We start from the raw sequence: 23,023 nt of genomic DNA, 5'->3' as shown, positions 1-23,023 counted from the left end.
ATAGCATTAGGTTATTATCACTATGTAATATTACTCTCTGAAAAGTCACAGCCAAGCAATGTGTGGAGGTTACATTTCCTCCCCAACAGGTCTGTTATGATCTCAGTAACCACTTAAATGAGACTATTCCTAATATCAGTCAAATGGATTTTCTTTTTTCAGTCTATTTTTCAGAATCATGCAACATTTTATGGGGTCTTGCTTGACATTAGGACCGTGATAGCTGGTGTGGCCTCTTTTGTTTTTTCCCAATGATTGCCTTTCTTTCCTTCTCCTAAGAGCAAACTTTTGTCTTTACCATGTGGGTAAAATCCTCCAACTTCAAACTAACTCATTTAATGTAACCTATTCCATTCTTCCTGAAGATTTTCTCGGCTGACTCCTGGATTCCTAGCCTACCGTAATTTGGTCTGGTTGTTGCCGAGTGCCATCCTAAACATCACTTTCCTGGGTTATAGCCACTGTTTGTTGAAGCCTTTCCTGCTGCCTTCTTCCTTTTCCTTCCAGATTTTGCTGGCTCTACTCCTTCAGGACTGTAATAAAGGACAAGTGGGAGTAAACAGAAGTTAACTGCATATACAAAACATCAACATTTGGCCTGATGCTTTCATTACTCTTTTAGTATAGATGCCTGGATTCAAAGTAATTTTAACCTCATAACTTGGACGAGACTGTTTTGGTATTCTGTCATCCTAATGCTAGTTTGCTTATTTTTTAGGAGACATTTACATTTTTTGGAAGCTCTTAGAATGATGTCATCATTAGTATTTTCAAATTTCACAAGCATATTTCTGGATCTCTTCACTTTTTCTCTTGTTGTAGTTTTTGCCAACTCAGCCTGTCCAATATTCAGTAAGCTATTCCAAATTGAACATTCATACCTTTCCTTAGTTTAGAAAGATTCTTAATCATTTCTTTGCTACATCCCTCATAATTTCCCTAATAAATTTTCTGGAACATTTATTAGATGTTGGACCTTCTAAATTTCCATGTCCCTTTTTCTGTCTTTATGTACTTGATGAGTTCCCTTCATTTTTTTTCAAAATTTATATTAAATTTATTACAGCAATATTTTTTTTCATTCTGAGTTCTTATTTATATGAACGTTGGTAGCTTCCTGTATTTGTTTTAAAAATGCGACATTTCTTCAAATCTCAGACTAACATAAAATTTTAGTTTTCACTCTGGGGTTAGTTCTGTCTCTTGGTCCTTATTATGCTGATAGTTTTCTTCACTTGCAATGATCCTTAGCTGTCTTTTCACATTTAAGAATGATATGGCTTCATTATCCTAGGTAGATGGCAGGGGTTCTTTGGGTATTCTCACTGTAGATCTATTTCCCCAAAGGGCAAGACTTACTAGGATCTCTGTATGCATGGGAAGGACTGATGAGTCAGTGAGAGTCTCCAAATTCCAAAAAGGTTTCACCTGAGGCTGCCAGCCCTCACTCTAGCTGCCCCAGTTCTCCATAAGTTCCTTCCATTGTTTTCATAGTTTAAATTTTTTGAATTATGTTATTACATTCTTATTTAAATCTTCAAATATTACTGATAACCAATCTCCTCTTGACCAGAATAGCCAATCACAATCCTGGTCCCAGAAGAAACACTTCTGTCCTTTGATGTGTCTGTTCAGAACTTTTTCTAAACATTTGCATTTCTAAGCATTATGTAAATGTATCAGAAATATAATTTAAATATGTAACACTGTATGCTGTGAAATTTGCTTTTTCAATCATCTTTTTGTCAAATCTGTATCAATATTCAGTCCATTCTTTTAAACTGCTGCTAGTATTTCTAGTCATGCTTTTATTGCTGGAAGTTGACTTTTTTCCAGTGTTTCATGTCCTAACCATTCTGCCCATTCAGAGGTGCTATCGTGAATATTTTTAAAACTTCATTGTCTCCAAAGTGGCAATGAGGACTACCTCTTCCTCCACACCACTGCCAATTTTTGATATATTATTTAAATTTGCATCTCTTAATATGAACAAGGTTAAGCAGGGACTCTGTTTACTGGCCATATTTCTTCTCTGATTTCCCCATCCTTATCCTTTGTCTATTTTTATACTTGCTTAATTGTCCTTCACTTACTGATTTAAAGATATACTTACATCTCTCCTTTTGTTATCATATTACAAATATTGTCTTCTTTTCTGTTGCTTATCTTTTAACTTTGTTTTAAAAGCATGCTAACTTTTGATAGCTTCATTAATCTTCTCCTTTATGGCTTTCATTTTTGTCTATTTTAGAAGATAGTCCAACACCAAAGTCATAAACATATCCTACTGTTATCTTTATTAATTTGCATTTACATTTAGGATTTTATTCTACTGTAAGTCATTTTTGTGAATGGTGTGAAGGATCTCAGTTTACTTACAGAAGAGGGTGGAGTGGGGAAGCTGTGGGCAGGGGATGCTAACATTTCACGTAGAAACGCATTTAACAGTCCTGTCTTTGTGTCTCCTTAGTACATCCAGCGTCTACACAAGCCAACTCGAAGGTTGAGCCTCTCTAGGGATCCTTTGGACAAATGGGCTCCCATGGCTGAATTCTCTATCATGCAAACATTTCAGGTAGCAGCTTCTTGTGCTACATTTCATGAATGAACATTCTTCCCCCTTTTGTCTTTTCACAAAATTTCTCTCATTCCCTGATGACCCTCTCTCTGCAGCTCTTTTTGTTTGTTACCTTTTACTTATGTTTACTGGGCTATGAAGGGGAAGATACACTTGTGTGCTGTTTGTTAACTGCAAAAGAACATCTTGGTTTTCCCAATGAAAATTCTGATATTGACACGTTGCCTTTGAGAAACAGTGTACAAATCTATACTCCCTCACATCAGTGCTTAGAAGTATCTTCTTTCCTATGCTTTTGCAATGTAAATTTTTTTATCAGTCTGGTAAGGAAAACTGGATAGTTCATTGGTTTAACTTGTATTTATTCTGATTCTAGTGAATTCAGTACTTATAAACATCTGTCAGTCACCTGTTGCCTAATACCTTTGCCCATGGTGGGGGGAGAAGTGTCATTTTCTAAGTGATTTGTAGGAGTACTTCTATGTTAAGGATATAAATTTCACGGGTTATATATGTTGTAATGATTTCTTCCAATTCTGATGTTTAAAAAGCTTGTTTATACTTTCTTTGACTACATAAAAGCTTAATAAAGTTCTTAAGCAATCAAACCTGAATCTTTGTGGTGTGGCTTCTGGAGTTCATGTTTAGGAACTGTTCTCAATCTTTTGAGCTCTAAATTGTTAGGATTTTGTTATGTCCAAGGAATCTGTAGATTAATTTGGGGCCTCCTAACATCTGTATAATACTGAGTCTTCCCCTACAGAGAGATAGATATTTCAAATCTTCCTTTCATTTTCCATTAAACTTTCATCATTTTCTTTGTATTTGTATTCATATGTGAATTCGTTACTGCACTGATTGCATACTAAAAGACTTCGGGAGTCAGGAAATAATATAAACTGTAAAAGAAGTCAGATGTGTGGGAACGGAGTGGTTTGAACTGTGGAGAACTGGAAAACATAGGCCCACCTAAAGGTATGCATATTCATTTTAAACTTGATGCATACCAAGCCAAACCTGTTTGTGGGCAGCCAGTTTTGAATACTTACAGCTTTGGTTTCTTTTCCCCTGTAGTTTTGGAACTACCACTTAGAAGTTCAACAGCTTTTTCTACTTTAAATGACACAGGTTTAATACAATTTACCCACCTGGAATTAGGAGCAGGGATTAAACTTACACTTTATTTTCTAGTCTTCTTTGGCTACTGATCTTTTCAAATGTTTTTAAAAATCTATTTTGCCTTTGTTTAAATGTAAATGAGGAATACATCTCAGCAAATTCTACTCATTATAGCAATTTTTAAAATCTAGCTTCTTAGAACTGCTGAATATCTAATAAAGCTACTTTTTCTTACCAACAAAGTCATGTCTCTATATGTTCATGCTGAAACAGAAGCCAGCATCTTACTCTGTATTATCATGGACTCTAAGATCAGGCTTACTGTATCTGGTACCATTGCCACCCACCTTTAGCTCAGTGACTACTGTTCCTAATGAGAAACCTTGACAAACCAGACCTTCAGTCTGGAGCTGCTGCTTTTGTTGTCCCAGCTGATCACTGTTGAGATGATCAGGTCTTCTTTGTATACCATGGTACCTTTTTATTTTACATTAATGTTTATTGAGTGATTACTTTATGTGAGGCACTCTACTGAGCAATTTACATGCATTAGCTCATTTAATGCTCCATTAACTTTCGAGGTAGTACCATTATTATTCTCATAATATAAATAAAACCGAAGCTTACAAAAGACAAAATGTTTCCCCAAAATTAGAGGGCTAAAAATGGAAGAGCAAGGATTGGAACCCAGATCTATTTGATGCTGGAATATGAGTTCTTAATTCTGGGTAAATAACCAAAGACTGAGCTGGATATTGACAGGGGATAGGTAGACTGGAACAAGTATTGGGAGGAAGGTCTTTTAGACTATTTTGAGGAATGTGTGCTTCAACCTAAGAACTATGGAGTGCCACTGAGGGGTTTTAATGAGTGAGGATATGATCAAACTTTTTAAATACAAGTGTGTCTGCAACATGGACAACTGACAAAGGAAGCAGTAAATATAGGGAAACCAGTTAGAAAGCTATTTCCATAGTCCACGCCAAGTAGATTATTGTGTATTGGACACAGATGATGGGATGGAAATGATTAAAGGAGTGAAATTCAAGGCATATTTAAGAGATAAAACCTACAGGTCTTGGCAATTGACTGGACATGGTGGATGAGGGAGAGGAAAGACTCAAGAATGACTCCATAGTATGAATCCTCTCATGATGAGCCAGGTGTGCACGCTGCCTGAAAGATTTCCTGCAATCTTTACATTCATAGGGTCTCTCTCCAGTATGAATTCTTTGATGTAGAGTAAGAGATCCGCTATAGCTAAAGGCTTTCCCACAGATGTTACATTCATAAGGTTTCTCTCCAGTATGGATTCGCTGATGCTGAGCAAGGCCTGCATTCTGGCTGAATGTTTTCCTACATTCCTTACACATATAAGGTTTTTCTCCAGTATGACTTCGCTGATGTTGTGCAAGTGATGAACTATTGCTAAAGGCCTTCCCACATTCAATACATTCATAGGGTTTCTCTCCAGTATGGACCCTCTGATGTTGATCAAGGTATGCAATCTGGCTGAAGGCTTTCCTACATACTTTACATTCATAAGGTTTCTCTCCTGTATGAACTCTCTGGTGTTGAGCAAGGTGTGCATACTGGCTGAAGGCTTTCCTACACTCCTTACATTCATAGGGTCTTTCTCCTGTATGAATTCTCTGATGTACAATTAGGTAACCACGATGGCTAAAGGCTTTCCCACACACGTTACATACATAAGGTTTCTCTCCTGTATGAATTCTTTGATGCTGAGCAAGAAATGAACCATTACTAAAGGCCTTTCCACATTCAATACATTCAAACGGTCTCTCTCCAGTATGGACTCGTTGATGTTGAGTCAGGTGTGCAATCTGGCTGAAGGCTTTTTTACATTCTTTACACTGATAAGGTTTCTCTCCAGTGTGAACTCTCTGATGCTGAGCGAGATGTGCATTCTGGCTGAAGGCTTTCCTACACTCCTTACATTCGTAGGGTTTCTCCCCAGTATGTATTCTCTTATGTTGAGCGAGGTTCGCACTCTGGCTGAAAGTTTTCCCACATTCAACACATGCATAGGGTTTTTCCCCAGTATGAATTCTCTGATGAAGAGTAAGAGATGAACTCTGGTTGAAGACTTTCTCACATTCATTACATTTCAAAAGTTTCCTTTCTACATAGACTTTCTTATGTTTCATTTCAACAGATTTTTTTCGGTAACTTCTCTTTTGTGGTTCATGCTTATGTGCTCTTTCTTTGGTGGGAAAACTCTGTTTTATAGCAAATATTGCATCCTGATGGAAAGTTTGCCAAGATTTATTATATTTGTTATTTTGATCTTCAGTGAGGATTTCTTTATGAGTGATGATCAATTGATTAGAATGTACCTCCTGATTTCCCAACTGGTTCTTAAACCAGTCCCTACTTTTACAATCTTCTCTCAAACGGAGGCAGTCAAGGCTACGAGTAAGATGGCTTCTTCCCAATGTCATTACTTTGGATGATTCTTCATAAATAACTTGCTTTGATGAAAATTCATTGTTTCTAAATGCATACTCCCAATCTAAAAGATATTAAGGAAAAAAGTCTTTTGTGTTTATGCAGAATAGAAAAACTTAAAACAAGTATTGGTGAATAAAATACATAAGTTTGAGGATTTAACAGCTGTTAAAGTTATCTAAAAAGTATAAGATGATAAAGAATGAGAACTTAAGAAAGCTGATTAGGGATATAAATTAATCATACATAATAAGGTAACTACCAGAAAAATTCAAAATTAAAGAGGTTATCTAAAATCACAATCATCATTATATATATATATATATATATATATATATATATATATATATATATATATATATCAATACAACAGTTTCCAAACACCCTTTCTCTCATGCCTTTGGTTATCCTGCATTCAGGATAAGTTCATTACCTTTAGAAAAACCAATTATATAATATCAATGTGGCTAAAAAACCTCCATAAGATGCCCAGACCCAAAGACACACCAGGTACTATTAGTTGCCTTAGGCTGTACATGAAACTCTATGGTTAAACTTTTGCAGTCTGCAAAAGGTCTTCCTGGATATCATTTTCTATGAGATATATTCCAACCAAATGTAAATTTTCAGTTGATCCCTAAAACTAAGATGCCATCATAGAAAAGTAATTTTGTATTAAATTGCTTAATTTTATTAACCTGCCACAGGCCTTACCTTACATTTTTGCATACTAGCAGCAAACAATTGGAAAATGGAATTTTTCAAAATTGTATTTATAATAGCACACAAAAAAACATAAAAGATTCAGGAAAATAGTTTTTTTTAGATATATAAGAGCACTATACCACAGAATACTGCTAAGAGAAATTAAAGACGACTATAATAAATTCTAAATAAACCATACTCATGAACTAGAAAACTCAATGTTAGGAAGTCAGTTCTCCCAAAATTGATGTATAGATTCATCATAATCCCAATCAAAATCCCAGCAGGCTTTTTGGGTAGAAATTCTAAACTTCATTCTATGATCTAAAATAGTCAAAGTGTTTTACAAATTGAACTATTTGACATCAAATTTACTATAAAGCTACAGATATCAAGACAGTGTACTACTGGTGAAAGAATACAAATATAGATTAATGGAGCAGAACAGAGTTCAGAACGAAAACCATGCATTTATGGTCAACTGATTTTCAACAAAGCTATCAACAAGGCAACATAACAGGGAAAGGAACTCTTTTCAACAAAAAGTACTGGAGCAACTGAATATCCAAATGGGGAAAAAAATAAAGAAACTCAACCTTTACCTCACATAAGACACAAAAATTAGCTCAATAGATCATATATCAAAATGCGAAAGCTAAAACTATAAAATTCCTAGGGAGAAAAAAACATAGAAGAAAAGCTTTGTGACCTGGCAGTAGCAAGAATCTCTTAGATATTGCAGAAAATCGCCAACCAAGAGAAATTAATAAACTGGACTTTACAAAAATTGAATTGGAGACAGGAGTGTAGAAGGATGGACTGCAGAGGCACAATCTTCTGGGGTGATAGAAATGCTGTGTGTTGATTGTGGCAATGGTTTCATGGGTGTATACAACTGTCAGAGCTCATCACATTGCATAATTTATATAGATGCAATTTACTGTGTGTAAATAATTCCTTAATAAAGTTAAGAAAAACATTATAGATGGAAATAAGAAATGTAAGTAAAGACATACTTTAATAACATAAAAGAATAAAGCTCTTTACCCTGAAAATAGAGACTACATCTTGGAGCCTATTTACAAAAACTAACTATATATTAGGCGACACAAAATCTTCAAACTGTTAGAAAGTAGAATTAGTACTAATTGCTACCAGATCAAATATGATAAAACAATTTGGTCAAAATACAGTAAAACCAGAAAACTTTCTTTTAAACAACTCTTGTGTAAAAGGGAAATTTTTAAGAAGTACGTTATCTAGGAAATAGCAATAACAAAAAAAATAAACATCAGAATCTATGGAAGACAGCTGAAGCTATATTCAGAGGAAAATTCATAGCCCTTAATAATTAGTGAATGAGAATGAGATGAATAGATGAAGCTTTCATTTCAGCAAGATGGTAAACAAGCTAAGCCTAAGAAAATTAGAAGGAAAAAATTAGTAAAGAGAAAAGCAGAAACTAGAGAATTGGAAAAGAGAAGAATGGTAACACTAATAGATAAATCCATAAGCTGGATTTTAAAAATAAAAAAATTGATGCAAGAGTAGCAACCTAATAATTTAAAAAAAATAGCTACACAAAATAAGAAATTAAAATTGGAAACGATTATAGATATAAAAGAAATAAAAAGAATTATAAGATTATTTTGCTCAGATTCATGGAAATAAATCTGATAACCTAAATGAAAAGGATAATTATCTAGAAAAATAAAAATTTACAAAATTTAACCCAAATAGAACCATTTACCAGAAAAGACATTGAGAAAGTTGTCAAAGGTCACTTCCCTACAAAGACCTGAGTACCAGCCTTTATCTCTCATATTCTTAGTGATCTTATTCATTCATATTCACATCTCTAAATCAGACTTTTTTTCTGAGCCTCTGTCTACCCCCAATGGCATGTTGTATTTCTTCACTTGGCAATATCCCCATCCCATAAAAATAAGTCTGTTATGTCCCAAGCCAAATTCAACTTTTCCCCTCCCAACCTTTTCTTATGACTTTCTTATGACCTATTAAATGTCACCTTCCAATTACCCAGACTTGAAAATACAACTGAAAATGCCTTTTTTTTTGATGGTTTATAAACCTATGAATAATCCCAAGAATTTAGCAGAATGATTTTCTCAAAGTGAATCTTGGTAAAATAATGAATAAATAAATCAAGCCTTCAATCTAAAAGGAATAAGTGACTGAAAAAGAAAAAAATATACATTCTTGTCTCTGGATATTTTTTTAATGTGATGAAGCAACTTGTGCCAAACTAAAAATCAAAGACAAGGAGACACTGTGATATTTGGACACAGAGAATAGGAAAAGGTTTTCAGAGAAGACTGTAATGTGTGAAAGAATATATACAAGGAGAAGAAGTTGGGGAGTTCATGCTAAAGACACCTCAATGTTTCCTCCCAGGCCTAGAGCCTTTAAGAACAGCTACCCAGGAAACATCAATTATGAGATGGAACCATTTAGGATGACAGAGCTTTTCTTTGCAATGGCTTCCACCTCCCTAGTTCTCTCTCACTCACCAGAGCATGTGCCTCTTGTCCCCTCCTTCTTCACCACCCAGGGCTCTTTTCCTTGTTCCAGTAATGAGATGACATCTGGCTTAGAAACTGAAACTCCTGCTTACAAGAAACAAAAGGGAATTAGCCAGGCCCATAAATCAGATCAAGTTCCTTGGTCATCAGGAAGGTGGGGGCATGACAGATGGCAGTTGAGGAAGGATGTGAAGTATGTGGAAGAATGAGGAAGAGGAAGTTGCAGGAATAGTCTGATGAAGCTGCCAATTCTACAAAAGTCAACCTATTTGGGGGAGCACAAGAAAGAAAAACTTAGTGAAGCACATCAGTGGCTTCCCAAACACTATATTGGAAAGCAGCCCTATGTGCAGATTGCAGATTCGGAGCTGCCGGGAGACCCCCTTACCCAGCCAGATAAGGCTCCTGTAGTTCTCCAGCATCACATCTCTGTACAGACCCCTCTGGGCAGGATTCAGCCGCTCCCACTCCTCTTGGGAGAAATCCACGGCCACGTCCCCAAATGTCACCAAATCCTGAAAGGACATAAACATTCTTGCTCAGTTTGAAGAGTTAAATTGCCTGTACTTTTGGAGAGAAATATTTCATATAGTGAAATTTTCTGGCAGTATCTTAGGTTCTGAGCAATACATGTCGAGTAACTGCTAGATGACTTCTGTGCTTAGTTCTGATGTCACCATGGAAAGTGGACAATTTCTAAGATATTCTCTACTGATGGAAAAAAATGGGCAATCCCAACACTGTACACAATCAAATGTAAAATAATACACAATTCATACTAAATGTAAAGCATTTCTCAATATGGAAAACCAGGATAGACGAGGGCGTGAAGAAGGACTTCAAGGAGGAGCAGGGACATGTTAAGCTTTAAAAGATACATTTTTCCAAGCTCTACAGTGGAAGTCTTCCAGATATATATATATATAAGTGCTTATAATACTGATTCTCTAAAATTAAATATATAATACCTTGGTTTGTGCACATAATTCATTCCGGAAACAAACTACTCGTATTGCAAGACATCGCTCCTTTACCATGTTAAAATGTATTAGAAATGTTTGCTCGTCTTGCGGACACTTGCAAACCAAGTTACTCACAATCCAAGGTTGTACTGTATATGTAATACAAACAGTAAACAAATTTCATAGTGACTTTGCAAAAATACAACTTAAACAAATGTATGCCATAACAGAAGAGTTGGGGGCATCCAAGGATTACCTAACATCTCTTGACAACCTCACTAATTTTCAAAGACAGCTGGTAACCTATCATGCTACCTACGAAAGAAAATAGTAATTTTAAGCATTATTGATCATTATTGATTAAATAGTGAACATTTCCATTGTGATAATGAAGTACATAAAAAAATACCTACAGCTCATCACTGGAGGAACATACCCAACTGTGCATGTTTGATGAGCGAGAATGTTTTTAAATGTTACAGTACAGTTCTCATACTTCTCCTGTATGTTGAACTCAGGATCTTTATAACATGGAACAAGACCTAGTCTGCTCCCTGAAGACTCAAAATGGCCATTCTTCCTAATGAGGTACATCTGCTCCAGACTTACCAAAGCTGCTGTGCGGTCTGGCATGTCACAGAGCAATGCTTACTCTTACGCTGGGCTGACACACAGATGGCAATCAGCGGTACACACCTGAACAGCTGAACTGACCTGTCAAATGTTGAAATAGCGCCACACAGGCTGGTAAACACCACTGCACTGAGCCCGGCTAGCAACCCTCCCACATCTCCAAAGCCTCAGTCCAGCAACTGAAGAGGGTGCCCAGCAACGCAGCGGCCCCCAGGGTTCCAGCTGCAGTGCGTTCTGGCGTGTTCCCTGGCCTTCATGGTCAAATGCGAACATCACTCCTGGTCTTACCATGACTGCAGAGTAATGTTCCTACTGAAGACAGAGCATGTCAATGATTTTACGCAAAAACATTTTCACAGAAAAAATGAGTTAATACATGAATAGTTAGTGCCTCAGTAATGGACCAAAATGTTAAGCAGGTGTCAGGGAAGCACAAGTGTGGCTCCAGGGAACACCAGTAACATGCACCAGCTTCCATCTTACATGCTTCCACCTCTGAAACACTCCTTAATACAGACAAGTCGGGACATAAGTAAAGGCTTCAGGAAGAAGGGACACGAGTCGGGGCTGAAGGCGACTGTTGTGCTGGACAGGGTGGGCATGTAAATCATCAAGGCTATTCAGACTCAGGCTTTCGATATAAAAGCTTTAAAACTGCAAAAAAAAAAAGTGTTCCGCAGGCATCATTTCTTCTGTAGACAGGTGGGGCACATTTTGTTAGATAAAGTCCTTAAAAGACATTTTTTAGCTGCATACACAAACTAATGGAGTCCAGGTTTCAACTGTCTGACATTTTTCTCTCAGCCAATTAGACCTGAATACCTTTCAAATATTTTTATATTTATTTTGATTTAATAAAGCAAATTTCATACAATTTTGTCATTAAGAAAACTTAGAAAACAATATTCAATATTTCTACCCTCAGTGAATTCTTTTCCAAGTTAAAGAATTGGAAGTTTTCCATGCCCCCCACACCTACCTACCATGTTTCGTACCTCCTAGAACCAGTCAAAATTTAGTTAGTATATAATTGCTCAAATGTTTCCTTATACAGACATGTCTATGATTATCCATATATATTCATTTATTTATAACATCACTTTGGTTGGATGGATAATATTACATGGTATAAATATGCCATATCTTATTTACTAACCCCTTGCTTATTTTCAGGTATATGAATCTCCATTTTTCACTATGATGCTGCAAAGGTCTCTCATTATTAAATTTCTAGATGTTTTTCTCTCCATTGAGACTAGAATTTCCTAGACTTAACCTCAGAAATAATTTAAATTACACTACTTTGACCCAGCAAGAATAGGAGCTAATGAAAAATAATTCATGTAGGGAGCGAAGTGTTGACCTACATACAAAGAAATACTAATAGGGGTTCTTCAGGTAGAAGAAAAATGGAAGGAAATGGAAGCATAGAAACACAGGAAGAAATTAAGAACCCCAAAACAGGAACTATAAAGTATATATAATGTCAACTAATAATAGTATCTTGGAGTTAAACCAGTATAAGGGGTCTTAACTTGTTTAGGAAGTGGTAAGAGAACTAATTATAGGAGGAAGGTTACAGAAGGAAGAAAGATTATTACCTAATGAGTAACAGATACATATTAGCCTAGAGTGGCCACTAAAAGAATAATAAAAATAATGTATAGTTAACAAGATAATAGGAAAAAAATACCTGATTTATCCAAAAGATGGCCAAAAAGGAGAAATAAAGGAAGAACAGATGGGATAAGTAGAAAAAAATTGCAACATGGTGGACTTAAACACAAATATACCAGTAATTACATTAAAGGAAAATGTACTAAACACTAATTAAAAGACCAAGATTATCAGACTGGATTTTCAAAAACCAACGTTTGGGAGTAGACCTGGGATTGGTGAGAGGCACACAGAGTCACTCGAATGCCCAGCTGTGAGCACAGGGTGAAAAAAACACACAAAGAACCAACCAGCTATATGCTGTTTGCATGAGGATACTTTAAATATAAAATCTTTAGAGGCAGAGGTTCTCATAAAGTGTGCATTAAAGTCATCCTAGGACTCTAAAAAATGTGTTTTCTGGGCCCCACCACCAGAGACTGTGATTGAGAAGGTCTGGTGTGGGTCCCGGAAACAGCATTTGGGCTGATGGGCTCTGTCACCACCATACATCCTCTGCTCTCTCCTTCTTCCATTAACAACTCAGTGGCAGGAGAAGGGAGGAGAGGAGAGGCTCTGGCCTTCCTGGAACTCATTCCTGTGTTCATTCATATATTAATTTGGCAAATATACTGAATGCCTTCTACATACACTGTTCTAAGAATTGAGACTACAAAGGTGGACAAAATATAGTCCCTCCCCTTGTGGAGTTAATATTTTAACAGAGGAGAAAGGCATTAAACATAAAGTCATAAAATCGTATTAAATACTATGACAAAAAACAAGGTAAAGTGATTAAGAGTTACAGTGGTGTTTATTTTCGATAAGATGATCACAATAAACCTAAATAAAGAAGAAATGTTTGAACAACAATCTCAACAAAGTGGGAGGAGAGCTAGTCCACACCGACATCTAGGGCAGAGAACCACAGAGGAGGGAGGAGCAAATGCAAAGGTTCACAGACAGGAAAGTTGGAAGAACAGCGAGGTGACCAGTGTAACTGGAGCAGAGAGGTGCAAACACTTGAAGAAAATGAGGTCTGGGGTAGCCAAGAGCTGGATCACGAAGTGCCTTATAGGCCATGATAAGGACACTGGCTGTCCTTCCAAGTAAAATGGGAAGCCAGTGATGGTTCTAGCAAAGGAATGAAATGATGTGCTCCATCACAGTGGGCACACTGCTCCACAGTGCCCTTTGTCATTTTCGACCACCATCTTCAAATCATCACTCACCATCATCTATGTTACAGACCCTCAGACCCTCAACATATATTATAACTTCCACAACTGACACAGACACTAACTAGTGATGCGGACATGTCACTTTCCTTCCTTGGCTTCTTTTTCCTCATCTGTAAAACGAGAGATTTGAAAAAGATCACCCACAATTTCCTTCATGGCTTTATCATTTTATTAGCGTAGATCTGTGTTGTCTAAATACACTAGCTACTGACCATGTGGCTATTTAAATTTAGATCAATTGACATTAAAAATTCAGTTCCTCAGTCACACTAGTACATACAGGTGCTCCATAGCCATGTGTGAACCGTGGTTACTGTATGCACAGTGCAGATATAGACTTTTGATCATAAGTCATCACAGCCAGTTCTGGGCAGTGCTGCTCTAGTCAATTTCTGCTTCTGGCTTGTCTTCCTCTTTGTACCCATTCTTTATTTTCCTCCAGCAAACTGTACAGTTTTATTTTTTATATTTAACCTACAAAATGTATTTAACCTTCAAGTATAAGGAAGAAATTCTTTTCTTAATGAATAATCCACCCCTTCTCCACTAATTTAAAATAACCATATATAATAAACTAATAGATACTAAATTCCGTGAAGACAAAGATAGACTCCATTTTTATTTACCACAGTATTGCCAGCATTTAGTATACAGTAACTCGTTAGTAACCATTATATTTAATGAATAAATATTTTCCATTCTTATTTATACTTGTATTTGCTTCTCTGGACACTCATCTTTTCATTTTTTTCTTCTGGTTCCCATTCCACACGATTTACTGTTTTTATTATTGTAGATGTATGTAGCCATTTTTAGTGTGGATTCAAGTACTCCCTCCTATTATTCTTTTTTTGTTTTTTTAAAGATTTTATTGGGGAATTGGGGAAAGGGGAACAGACAAGTTGCTGTCCTTTTGTTCTTCAGTCTAGTTGTGGAGGAAGTCGCTTCACTGGCCCATCTTGGTATTATCATTGCACTCTCCCCGGGAGAGGCAGATGGGTCACCGGCCACTGGACGGCTGCTTACAGCAGCTCTCGGCAGCTCATGCCAGCTGCCAGCCAGCCCCACTCCAGGTGGAGCTGTTGATCACCATCTTAGCTGTAGAGGGTGCAGCATCACTGGCCCTAATGTGGGATCCAAACCGGGGCCCTGCTGCTCAGAGCTGGTGTCCCAAGACAACTCTTAACCAACGCACCACTAGGCCAGCCCCCTCGTATTATTCCTTTTCAAAAAATTTCCTGTTATTTTTCCATGTTAATTCCAACACTGTTAACTGGATGACCTAGAATATACTAGCTGTAGCCCCACTGCTTACTCAAGATGCTCCTAAAACAGGACCTCATCACTCCCTTGGAGTAATGCTCTTGAAAGCCCCACAGCATGCCTGAAAAAAATCCCTAACGCAGCTGACCCAGCTGACTCAAGACCCAAAACATCCCACTGCTCAAAATCACCTTGAGCAGGAGATCTTGTCATGTACTGGACAGCCCTCACCTTGCCTCCCTCTCAAACCAGGTCTGTGGGAAAGGTCTAAGCTAGTGGGCACATCTGAACACACACTTCAACCTCAATGAATCAAGTCCCTACAATGAAGGCTCTCACATCCCACCACTGAGTGCATTTTTTTTTCTCTTTCAATCTTTATTCTCGGTTCCTTGCTGTTACCCAGATAACCAAGGACTGCATTTTTGCCTCTTGAGGGCTCCTAACAGAACACCTAACCCATAGGAGATGCTGAATTTTTCCTTGAATGAAAATGAAAATATTGGCTGAGAAAAAAAGGAAGCTCACTGGGCTTTTGGGGACTTCCTTTTCCGGACTGGAGAACATGAGGACCAGGCCACTAATGAATGGGATTTTGTTAGGCTAGGGAGTTTCGAAAGAAAAGCAAAATGTTCATATAACACCTGAAAAACAAGGCATTCCAGGGGAGAAAAGAAATGCTTTCTGGGCCGGCTGAGTGGCGTGTTGGTTAAGAGCTGGCTTGGGACGCCAGAGAGACCGGTTCAGATCCCACATATGAGGGCCAGTGACACTGCCCTCTACACCTATGCTGAACAACAGCTCAACCTGGAGCTGGGCTGCCATGAGTCCCCGGTGACGGTATAGGCTGCAGCCCCTGCTGCAGTGGGTTGCCATGGGCTACCATGTGTAGCCAGCAGCCAGCGTGAGCAGCCAGCAGCTACCGTGAGCGGCCGTCTAGAAGCCGGCAACTGATGTGCCTCGCCTGAGAAGAGCGCAATGATGGTGCCAACTTGGGCCAGTGAAGCAACGTCCTCCACAACTAGACTGAAGAACAAAAGGACAGCAATTTGTCTGTTCCCCTTCCCCCAATTCCCCAGCGCTGTTCCCATCCCCCAATTCCCCAATTTAAAAAATCTAAAAAAAAAAAAAATGCTTTCTTACCTTAGACATGGCTTTAACAATTTAAGAATTTATGACAGCTTTTCCGACCTCCTCCTCCGGGCTCCTCTCTGGGAGAAGGGCAGTGTCTGGAGAAAATCAAGCTGGAGAGGAAGAAAGAAGCCCTAAAATGCCAGGCCTGCCCTCAGCTCACAGTATCACCAGCCTAGAAACCTTCCGTTCCTTCCTTTTGCCCTTCTGCTCCTCCACAGACACAGATTAGAGGTGTCAACTGAATTGGTCATTCCTGTCTAAATTTACAGTTCTTTTCTCAAGAACGCGATATAAACTTTGTATAAGTCACCTCCTCATTTATAATTATAAATAATAACAGTTTTTAACCCTTTGGGATGGCATTACTAAGGATTATTTACCTCCTTCACACATGATGGCTTTTCTTCAGTGAAATTATCTGAGGTTTCATAGTAATAAGTAATAGGGCCCAAGTGGAATCCAGGTCCAATTTTTAATCTTTCCACCAAATGATGTTGTTGAAAGGAAATATGTCCCTATGCTTTGTACAAAAATGTGAGATAAGCTACAACATGAATGCCTCAGAGAAAACGTCTTTACACAGAATAGGCATCAGAGCAGTCGTGTGGTTTGGAGGACACTGGATCAGAGAGTCAGGACACCCTGCTTCTGCTTTGCTTATGACCAATTGCACCTGAAAACAAATCTCTTTACTCTTTACTTTTATGAGCAATTCCCCCATAAGAGATTGGAGGAGGGGAGCAGCTAAGCATGAACAGTCATTGAACCCCATTAATTAAGAGTTATTTCCCACTAAACCTCACTGCCTTGAAAAGTAAAGCAATTATCTCAGAAGTAGCCTAACTTAGTGGTAAGAGCCACTAGGTTTGGGGATCAAAATGCCTGTGCTTAGACACTCACTAACTGTAACCTCCCCGGAGTTAAGGATCACTCCAAAGCTCAGTTTCCTCATCCATTAAATGGTACCTACTCCTTATCACTTGTTGGGAGGCCCATGAGATGATCCACGTAAAGCACAGAGCACAGTGCTTGGACATCCTTTTCTAACAATAAACATCATTCAGCCATTTATTTTCAGAAGTAGCACACTGTAGGACTCCTCTTCCTTTTTCTTCTTCCATTCCTCACTAGGAAAGGGCTGGAAAGACGTGCAGCAGAGATGGCCAAGGTCCAGCAGCCTGGTCTTCTGCCGTCCAGGCCTAAGGCTGGGGCTCCTGTCTCTCTTCCTCTCCAGCTCTCTGCCTTCTCCCGCCTTTCCTCCCTCCCGTCTCTGCTAAATCCCCATCTCTTCTCCTTCATCCTCATCTCCGGCTCTCCAGCAGCACAGTCCCCCAAACCCTGGAGCACACTGCCCTCCCCAAGCACCCAGAGCCTCCCGCCCACCACAGTCCCTCCGGCTGGCGGCTCCCCTGGCAGCCTGTGGACACGTCCCTGCGCTGAAGCCTGCCCTCCCCTCACAGTGGGTCACACAAGGCCATTCTGGGTCCACTGTCACACTAACATTGTCACACTCCCTAACACTGTCACATGCAGTCCTAAGGTCACACAATCTTACGCAGTCTCACATGACCACACACACAGCCACACAGTTGCACACTCATTGTCATAGACATGATCACATACGTTCTCACGTAGTCACACACAGTGACATGGCCACACACACACACACACAGACACACACACAGACACACACACAGACACACACACACACACACACACACACACGGCCAAACTGTTCACACCGGTTCTCACACTGTCACACGCTTTCAATCACACAGCCTCACAGTGACACGGTCTCACACTTGGTGACACCGTCTTACACGTACACACGATCACACATGGTCCCACTTTGTTCACACACGCGGTGACACGCTCTCACACACGGTGACAGGGCCCCCCCCACACACACACACACGCCTGCCCAGGCGCCCGCCAACTCCGGACTCCTCACCGCCTCCTCCCTGCGGGTCGGCACCTCCCATCCACGCGGTCGGCTGGCGGAGGCCGGGAGCCCAGCTTCCCCGATGGTCGGGGCGGGGACTCGCTCCCTGGCCGGGCAGGCCGACTCACAAAGGGGCCACGGCGCTCCGGCTGCTGGCGGCTCCGACCGCAGTGCCCGCTGGGAAATGAAGTCCGGGGACGGGCGCGGGGCATCCTGGGACTGCTCGCCGGGGGCGTTCCTAGGTGGTTCCTGCTGCCTCCCTTTCGAGTGGTCTCTACCGCGTTACCGAAACCCTCTAACCTTCTGACTCAGAACCAGGACACGTTCCGCCCTTTCAGGCAGCACAACCCAACGCTCCCCCACCGAGTCCCGCCCAGGCCTAGGCGGGCCGGCTTGGACTGCGCAGGCGCAGCTTGCTTAGGTTCCCTGAGGCATCCAAACTCCGTGAACGCGCCCGACGCGCGTGGCGAATGGGGCTGTGATGCGCACGCGCAGTGGGCGGGCCCGCACTTCGTTGTGTCTGTTGGGATTCTCGGTCCAACGCTGGGAGGATAAAACGCCGAGGGTGAGCGAGAGAAGGGTTCAGGGAGGATGTACGAGTGGTGAGGAGCCCAAGTTGTCCGGGATTTCTTTCTTTCCTTTGTTTCTTCTCTCTCCTCCCTGTCTTACTAGCTATTTATTGAGCGCCTGTGTGCCAGGCACTGTTGTAGGCGCTGGGGACACAACTGTAAACACTCAGACAAAAATCCTCCCCCGCTCCCCTCCCCCCGACATATAGCTGACATTCTAATGCGGGAGAAATTAAATTTAAAAGAAACCAAAAAACATATTGATGTATATTCGGAAGTGATACGTTATAAAGAAAAACAGCAGTTTATAAATCATTCTTTCAGTTCTTCATTCTTTCAATTCCTATTGAACCTATGCCTTTGAAAATATTTTATACACTAACCCTAGTCCTATCTCTTATTTCTGTCTCAACTCTTCCGAACATTGTTTATAAGAAAGAGTTGACATAAACAATTTGGTTACAAATACAATGATTAAATAACAGTAATCTATTGGTTTGAAAACTGTACAACTTATAAAAAATAATTGTGTGATGATTTTCAATGTGAAAATACTTCTAATTTTTTTGAGTAGGAACAAAGTTGTTATAATTGTGCTAAGACTGCAATATTGGATAACTGTTCCTATGTGTAAAAGTTAAAGGAGCACAATCCACAAAAATTGTAGTTGGTTTTGTGTTTGAGTATTGAAATTCTGCTTATGTTACCCCTTGCTTTTTCAAAGCACATAGAAAAACCATATGTAAGTTAAGACATTAATAAGCTGCCAGGCTTTTGTACCCTTTTTCACATTTCATAAATGTATAAAGAGTAGACATTTTCAGCCTGAAGATTTGTAGTAACATTTTTCATTTTCAGCCATTATGTCTTAAGCTTCTTCTGTTGGCAGAACCCTATAAACCAGGTAATGGTCACTAAGTGAATAAAAATTTACTTTGACTTCCATAAAAACACATTTATCAATTTCAAATAAACAATCAGCAAACAGATGTCTGCCCAATATATCTAAATGTAATGTAATAATCTAATGATATAATCTTTAGTACAGATAAAAGATGGAATCCTGAAAGACAGGACCCATTTATTTTGCCCTCAGTAGTCACAATAAAGATGGAGTACATTTTTTTCATGGATTTTTTAGTATTGGAGCAAATTTAAATCTGTAATCTGAGTTAATTTTTATTAGAAGTGTGAGGTCAAAGTTCTCTTTGGGGGAGGGGTGTTATGAACATCTAATGGCTCCAGCACTGTTTCTTGAAAAGGCTATTCCTCCTTCATTCAATTGCTTTTGTACCTTGGTCAAAAATCAGTCTAGATATCTGACAAGGACTTGTATCCAGACTATGTAAAGAACACAAGTGACTAATAAAAACACAAATAACAGTTTTAAAATGGGCAAAGGATTTGAATAGGCATTTCTCCAAAGATGCACAAATTAAAAGGTGCTCATCATTAGTCATCAGTTATGACCCACCTGATACTTCCTAATTTATTCCTAAATAAAAATATTTCCTAATTTAAGATTCTAGCCTAGACTTTTCCTCTAAAATGATATTCATATTTCCACTTATATGTCTAACATACCTTTCAAACTATCACATTCCAAACCAAACATCCAATCTTACCTCCACAAATGTATTCCTTTCTAGGTCTTCCTAGCCCAGTAAATGTTTCTGTTCTTCAGTTATTGAACTCAGAATCCCCTGGAGTTATCCTTGACTACTCTTTCTTTTGCTACTCCACCCAATAAATCAGCAAATCTTGTCAGCTCCACCTTTAAGACATATAAAGAATCCAACCCTTTCTCAACTCTTGCTCTGGTACCATCCCATTCCTAGATTAGGCCTCAGATGGACCTTCAGTGGAAGAGGAAGATGATTGGCTCAGAGCCAAAGTCACTTCTAGGAAATGTGGTTGAGCTCCACAGGTCAGGACCAAACAGAGAAGGCAGCCCAGTTTATCTGTCTGAGATCTGAGTCCAGTCTGGTTAGACTGGCTGGCCACAAATGACCCATCACCCTTACTTAGGAATCTAAGGTTCCTCACCTTCAGCCTCATGAGGTCTGGCTAACCCACCCACCCTACAGGAGTGACCAAAAGCCTTTGATATTAATTCCATTCTCTATAGTCATTTCTTGGAAATGTCCAACTCAGCACAAGCCTGAAATAGTTCAGTAATCTCCTCTGGGTACCATTGTACCCTATCTCCTCCAGGTCCTAGCTGAAAGTCCGGTCTCTTTGACTATTTCCATAAGGCCTTATGGCCTCTGTGACATCATGAAGCAAATGTCTTCTGACTCTGAAGATGCTTTCTCCAAGGTTCTGCAGTAGTTCATCCACCACTCTGAAGGCGGAGGTAGATTTCCTCCACCCACGTCTCTTTTGGTGGAAATACCAACTCCTCTTCCACACTCTGCCCAAAAATTATAGTTCCTTCAGTTTCCCCCAACTGTGCTGTCAACTTAGCCAATTGGTGCTCTGCTTTGATTCCTCCTCTCTGCTTTGAGGTCTGGAATATGCCTTCAGACAGAAAGCCACTGCAGCAGGATTTCATTTATTTCCCTTCTTGCAGGGATCAAAGTCTTGCACCACCAGTTCTCCAATGTCTGAAAACATTTGTTTTATACCCAGTATCTAGTTTTGTTTAGAGTGGGACGGCAAACTTACTACAATTACACCATCACAGTTGGAAGCAGGGAATTTTCCCTGATGGTTTTGGAACATTTCCCTACTTTTGGGCACAAGATTCTATTTGATACTCAACTTGTCTATTTCCTAGGGGGACTCTGGGCCTGGCTCCAAGACAAACTGTACCACCTTGGACAGCGATGGCTTCCTCATTTAGAGCCAGGCATAATAGGACCCGACCAATATCCAGGACATCAGACCCCTGACCGTACAGACCATGCTGCCTTGGGATGTGGAAAAACCAGGGCTTCTCACTTTTTCATACACTGAGGTTGAATTATCTGTGGCAGTGGGGGACTTGGCCAAGAGATGTCACCCCATAACAGGAAACGCCTTCACGTTTCACTTAAAACATTTTTGCTGATTTTTGCATTCTCCTTCACAATACATTTATTTCAACATAGATACAAGGTATGATCAAACAATACAGTGAATGCAAAATACTCCCCCTCGCTTCAAACACACTTATTCCATCATTCTTGCCACTTTCTGAAGCAGTTCTAGAAATCTTCTTTCATGAGTGTTTTCAGTTACGCTGTCGTGTAACTGAATGTTACCTCATTGTCCTCAATGTCCTGAATCATTTTGACTTTGGGAAGAGCCAGAAGTCGCACGGTGCCAGATCCAGTGAATAAGGTGGATGAGGACATGCCATAATGTTTTTATTTGACAGAAATTGTCATAACCAGAAGCAATGTGTGACACGGAGTGCTGTCATGATGGGTGATGATTTGTGGCACACTTTTAAACACACCTCTCTTAACTGTAGCTCACACCTGACTGTCTGCACTGAACAAGTTGAAACTTGTCACACATTGTAACTAAGGTTCAACGTGCTGCTTGCTGCTTCCGTATTGAAGATCCCTGCCTTTTCCTTGGATGGCACTTGGCAGCAGCATTAGCCTTATTTATTGATCACAATGGAAAGGCTGTGTCACACATCGCTTCTAGTGCAGCAATTTCTGTCACATAAAAACATTACAGTGTGCGGGCCGGCCGAGTGGCTCAGTTGGTTAAGAGCTCACTCAAGAGTTTGAGCTCTGAGCAACAGCGGTTCGAGTCCAGCCCAAGCTGAGCAGCCGCTGAGCTGCCAAGAGGTAGCAGGATGGCTCAGCTAAAAAAAACAAAAACAAAAAAAAAACAAAAAAAACCATTACAGTGTGTCCTCATCCACCTTATTCACTGGCTCATCCCCAAAGTCAAAATGACCATTAAAGGTAAACGTTTTTCAATCGATTCAGGACATCGAAGCAGCCACAAGAGAACAACTAAAGATGCTCTCGGAAGAGGACTTCAAGGGCGGCCAGTTAACTCAGCTGGTTAGAGCATTTGCTCATAACACCAAGGTTGCCGGTTCGATCCCCACACCCTCCACAACTAGATTGAAACAACTACCTGACTTGGAGCTCCTGGGTCCTGGAAAAACACTGTTCTCCAATAAAATCCTTTAAAAAAAAGAGGACTTCCAAAACTGCTTCAGAAAGTGGCAAGAACGATGGGGTAAATGTGTTTGAAGTAAGG

The 23,023-nt window shown here is 39.7% G+C and overlaps 1 protein-coding gene across 1 annotated transcript; it reads right to left on the bottom strand.

Moving 5' to 3' along the window:
* Positions 1-1,071: 1,071 nt before the first annotated feature.
* ZNF583 (zinc finger protein 583) lies at positions 1,072-19,592 on the bottom strand. The gene is given in 7 exon segments (XM_019628877.1): positions 1,072-4,994; positions 4,996-6,230; positions 9,403-9,501; positions 9,803-9,929; positions 10,986-11,090; positions 16,313-16,413; positions 18,255-19,592. Coding segments are annotated over 5 exon segments (1,662 nt in total). The 5' UTR covers positions 11,010-11,090; positions 16,313-16,413; positions 18,255-19,592; the 3' UTR covers positions 1,072-4,817.
* Between the last annotated feature and the right edge of the window lie 3,431 nt (positions 19,593-23,023).

The sequence above is a fragment of the Hipposideros armiger genome, unplaced genomic scaffold (genome assembly GCF_001890085.2).
Source record: "Hipposideros armiger isolate ML-2016 unplaced genomic scaffold, ASM189008v1 scaffold_813, whole genome shotgun sequence".
Lineage (NCBI taxonomy): Eukaryota > Metazoa > Chordata > Mammalia > Chiroptera > Hipposideridae > Hipposideros > Hipposideros armiger.
The sequence above is the reverse complement of the archived record's forward strand: the minus strand, read 5'-3'. Positions and strand labels throughout refer to the sequence as shown.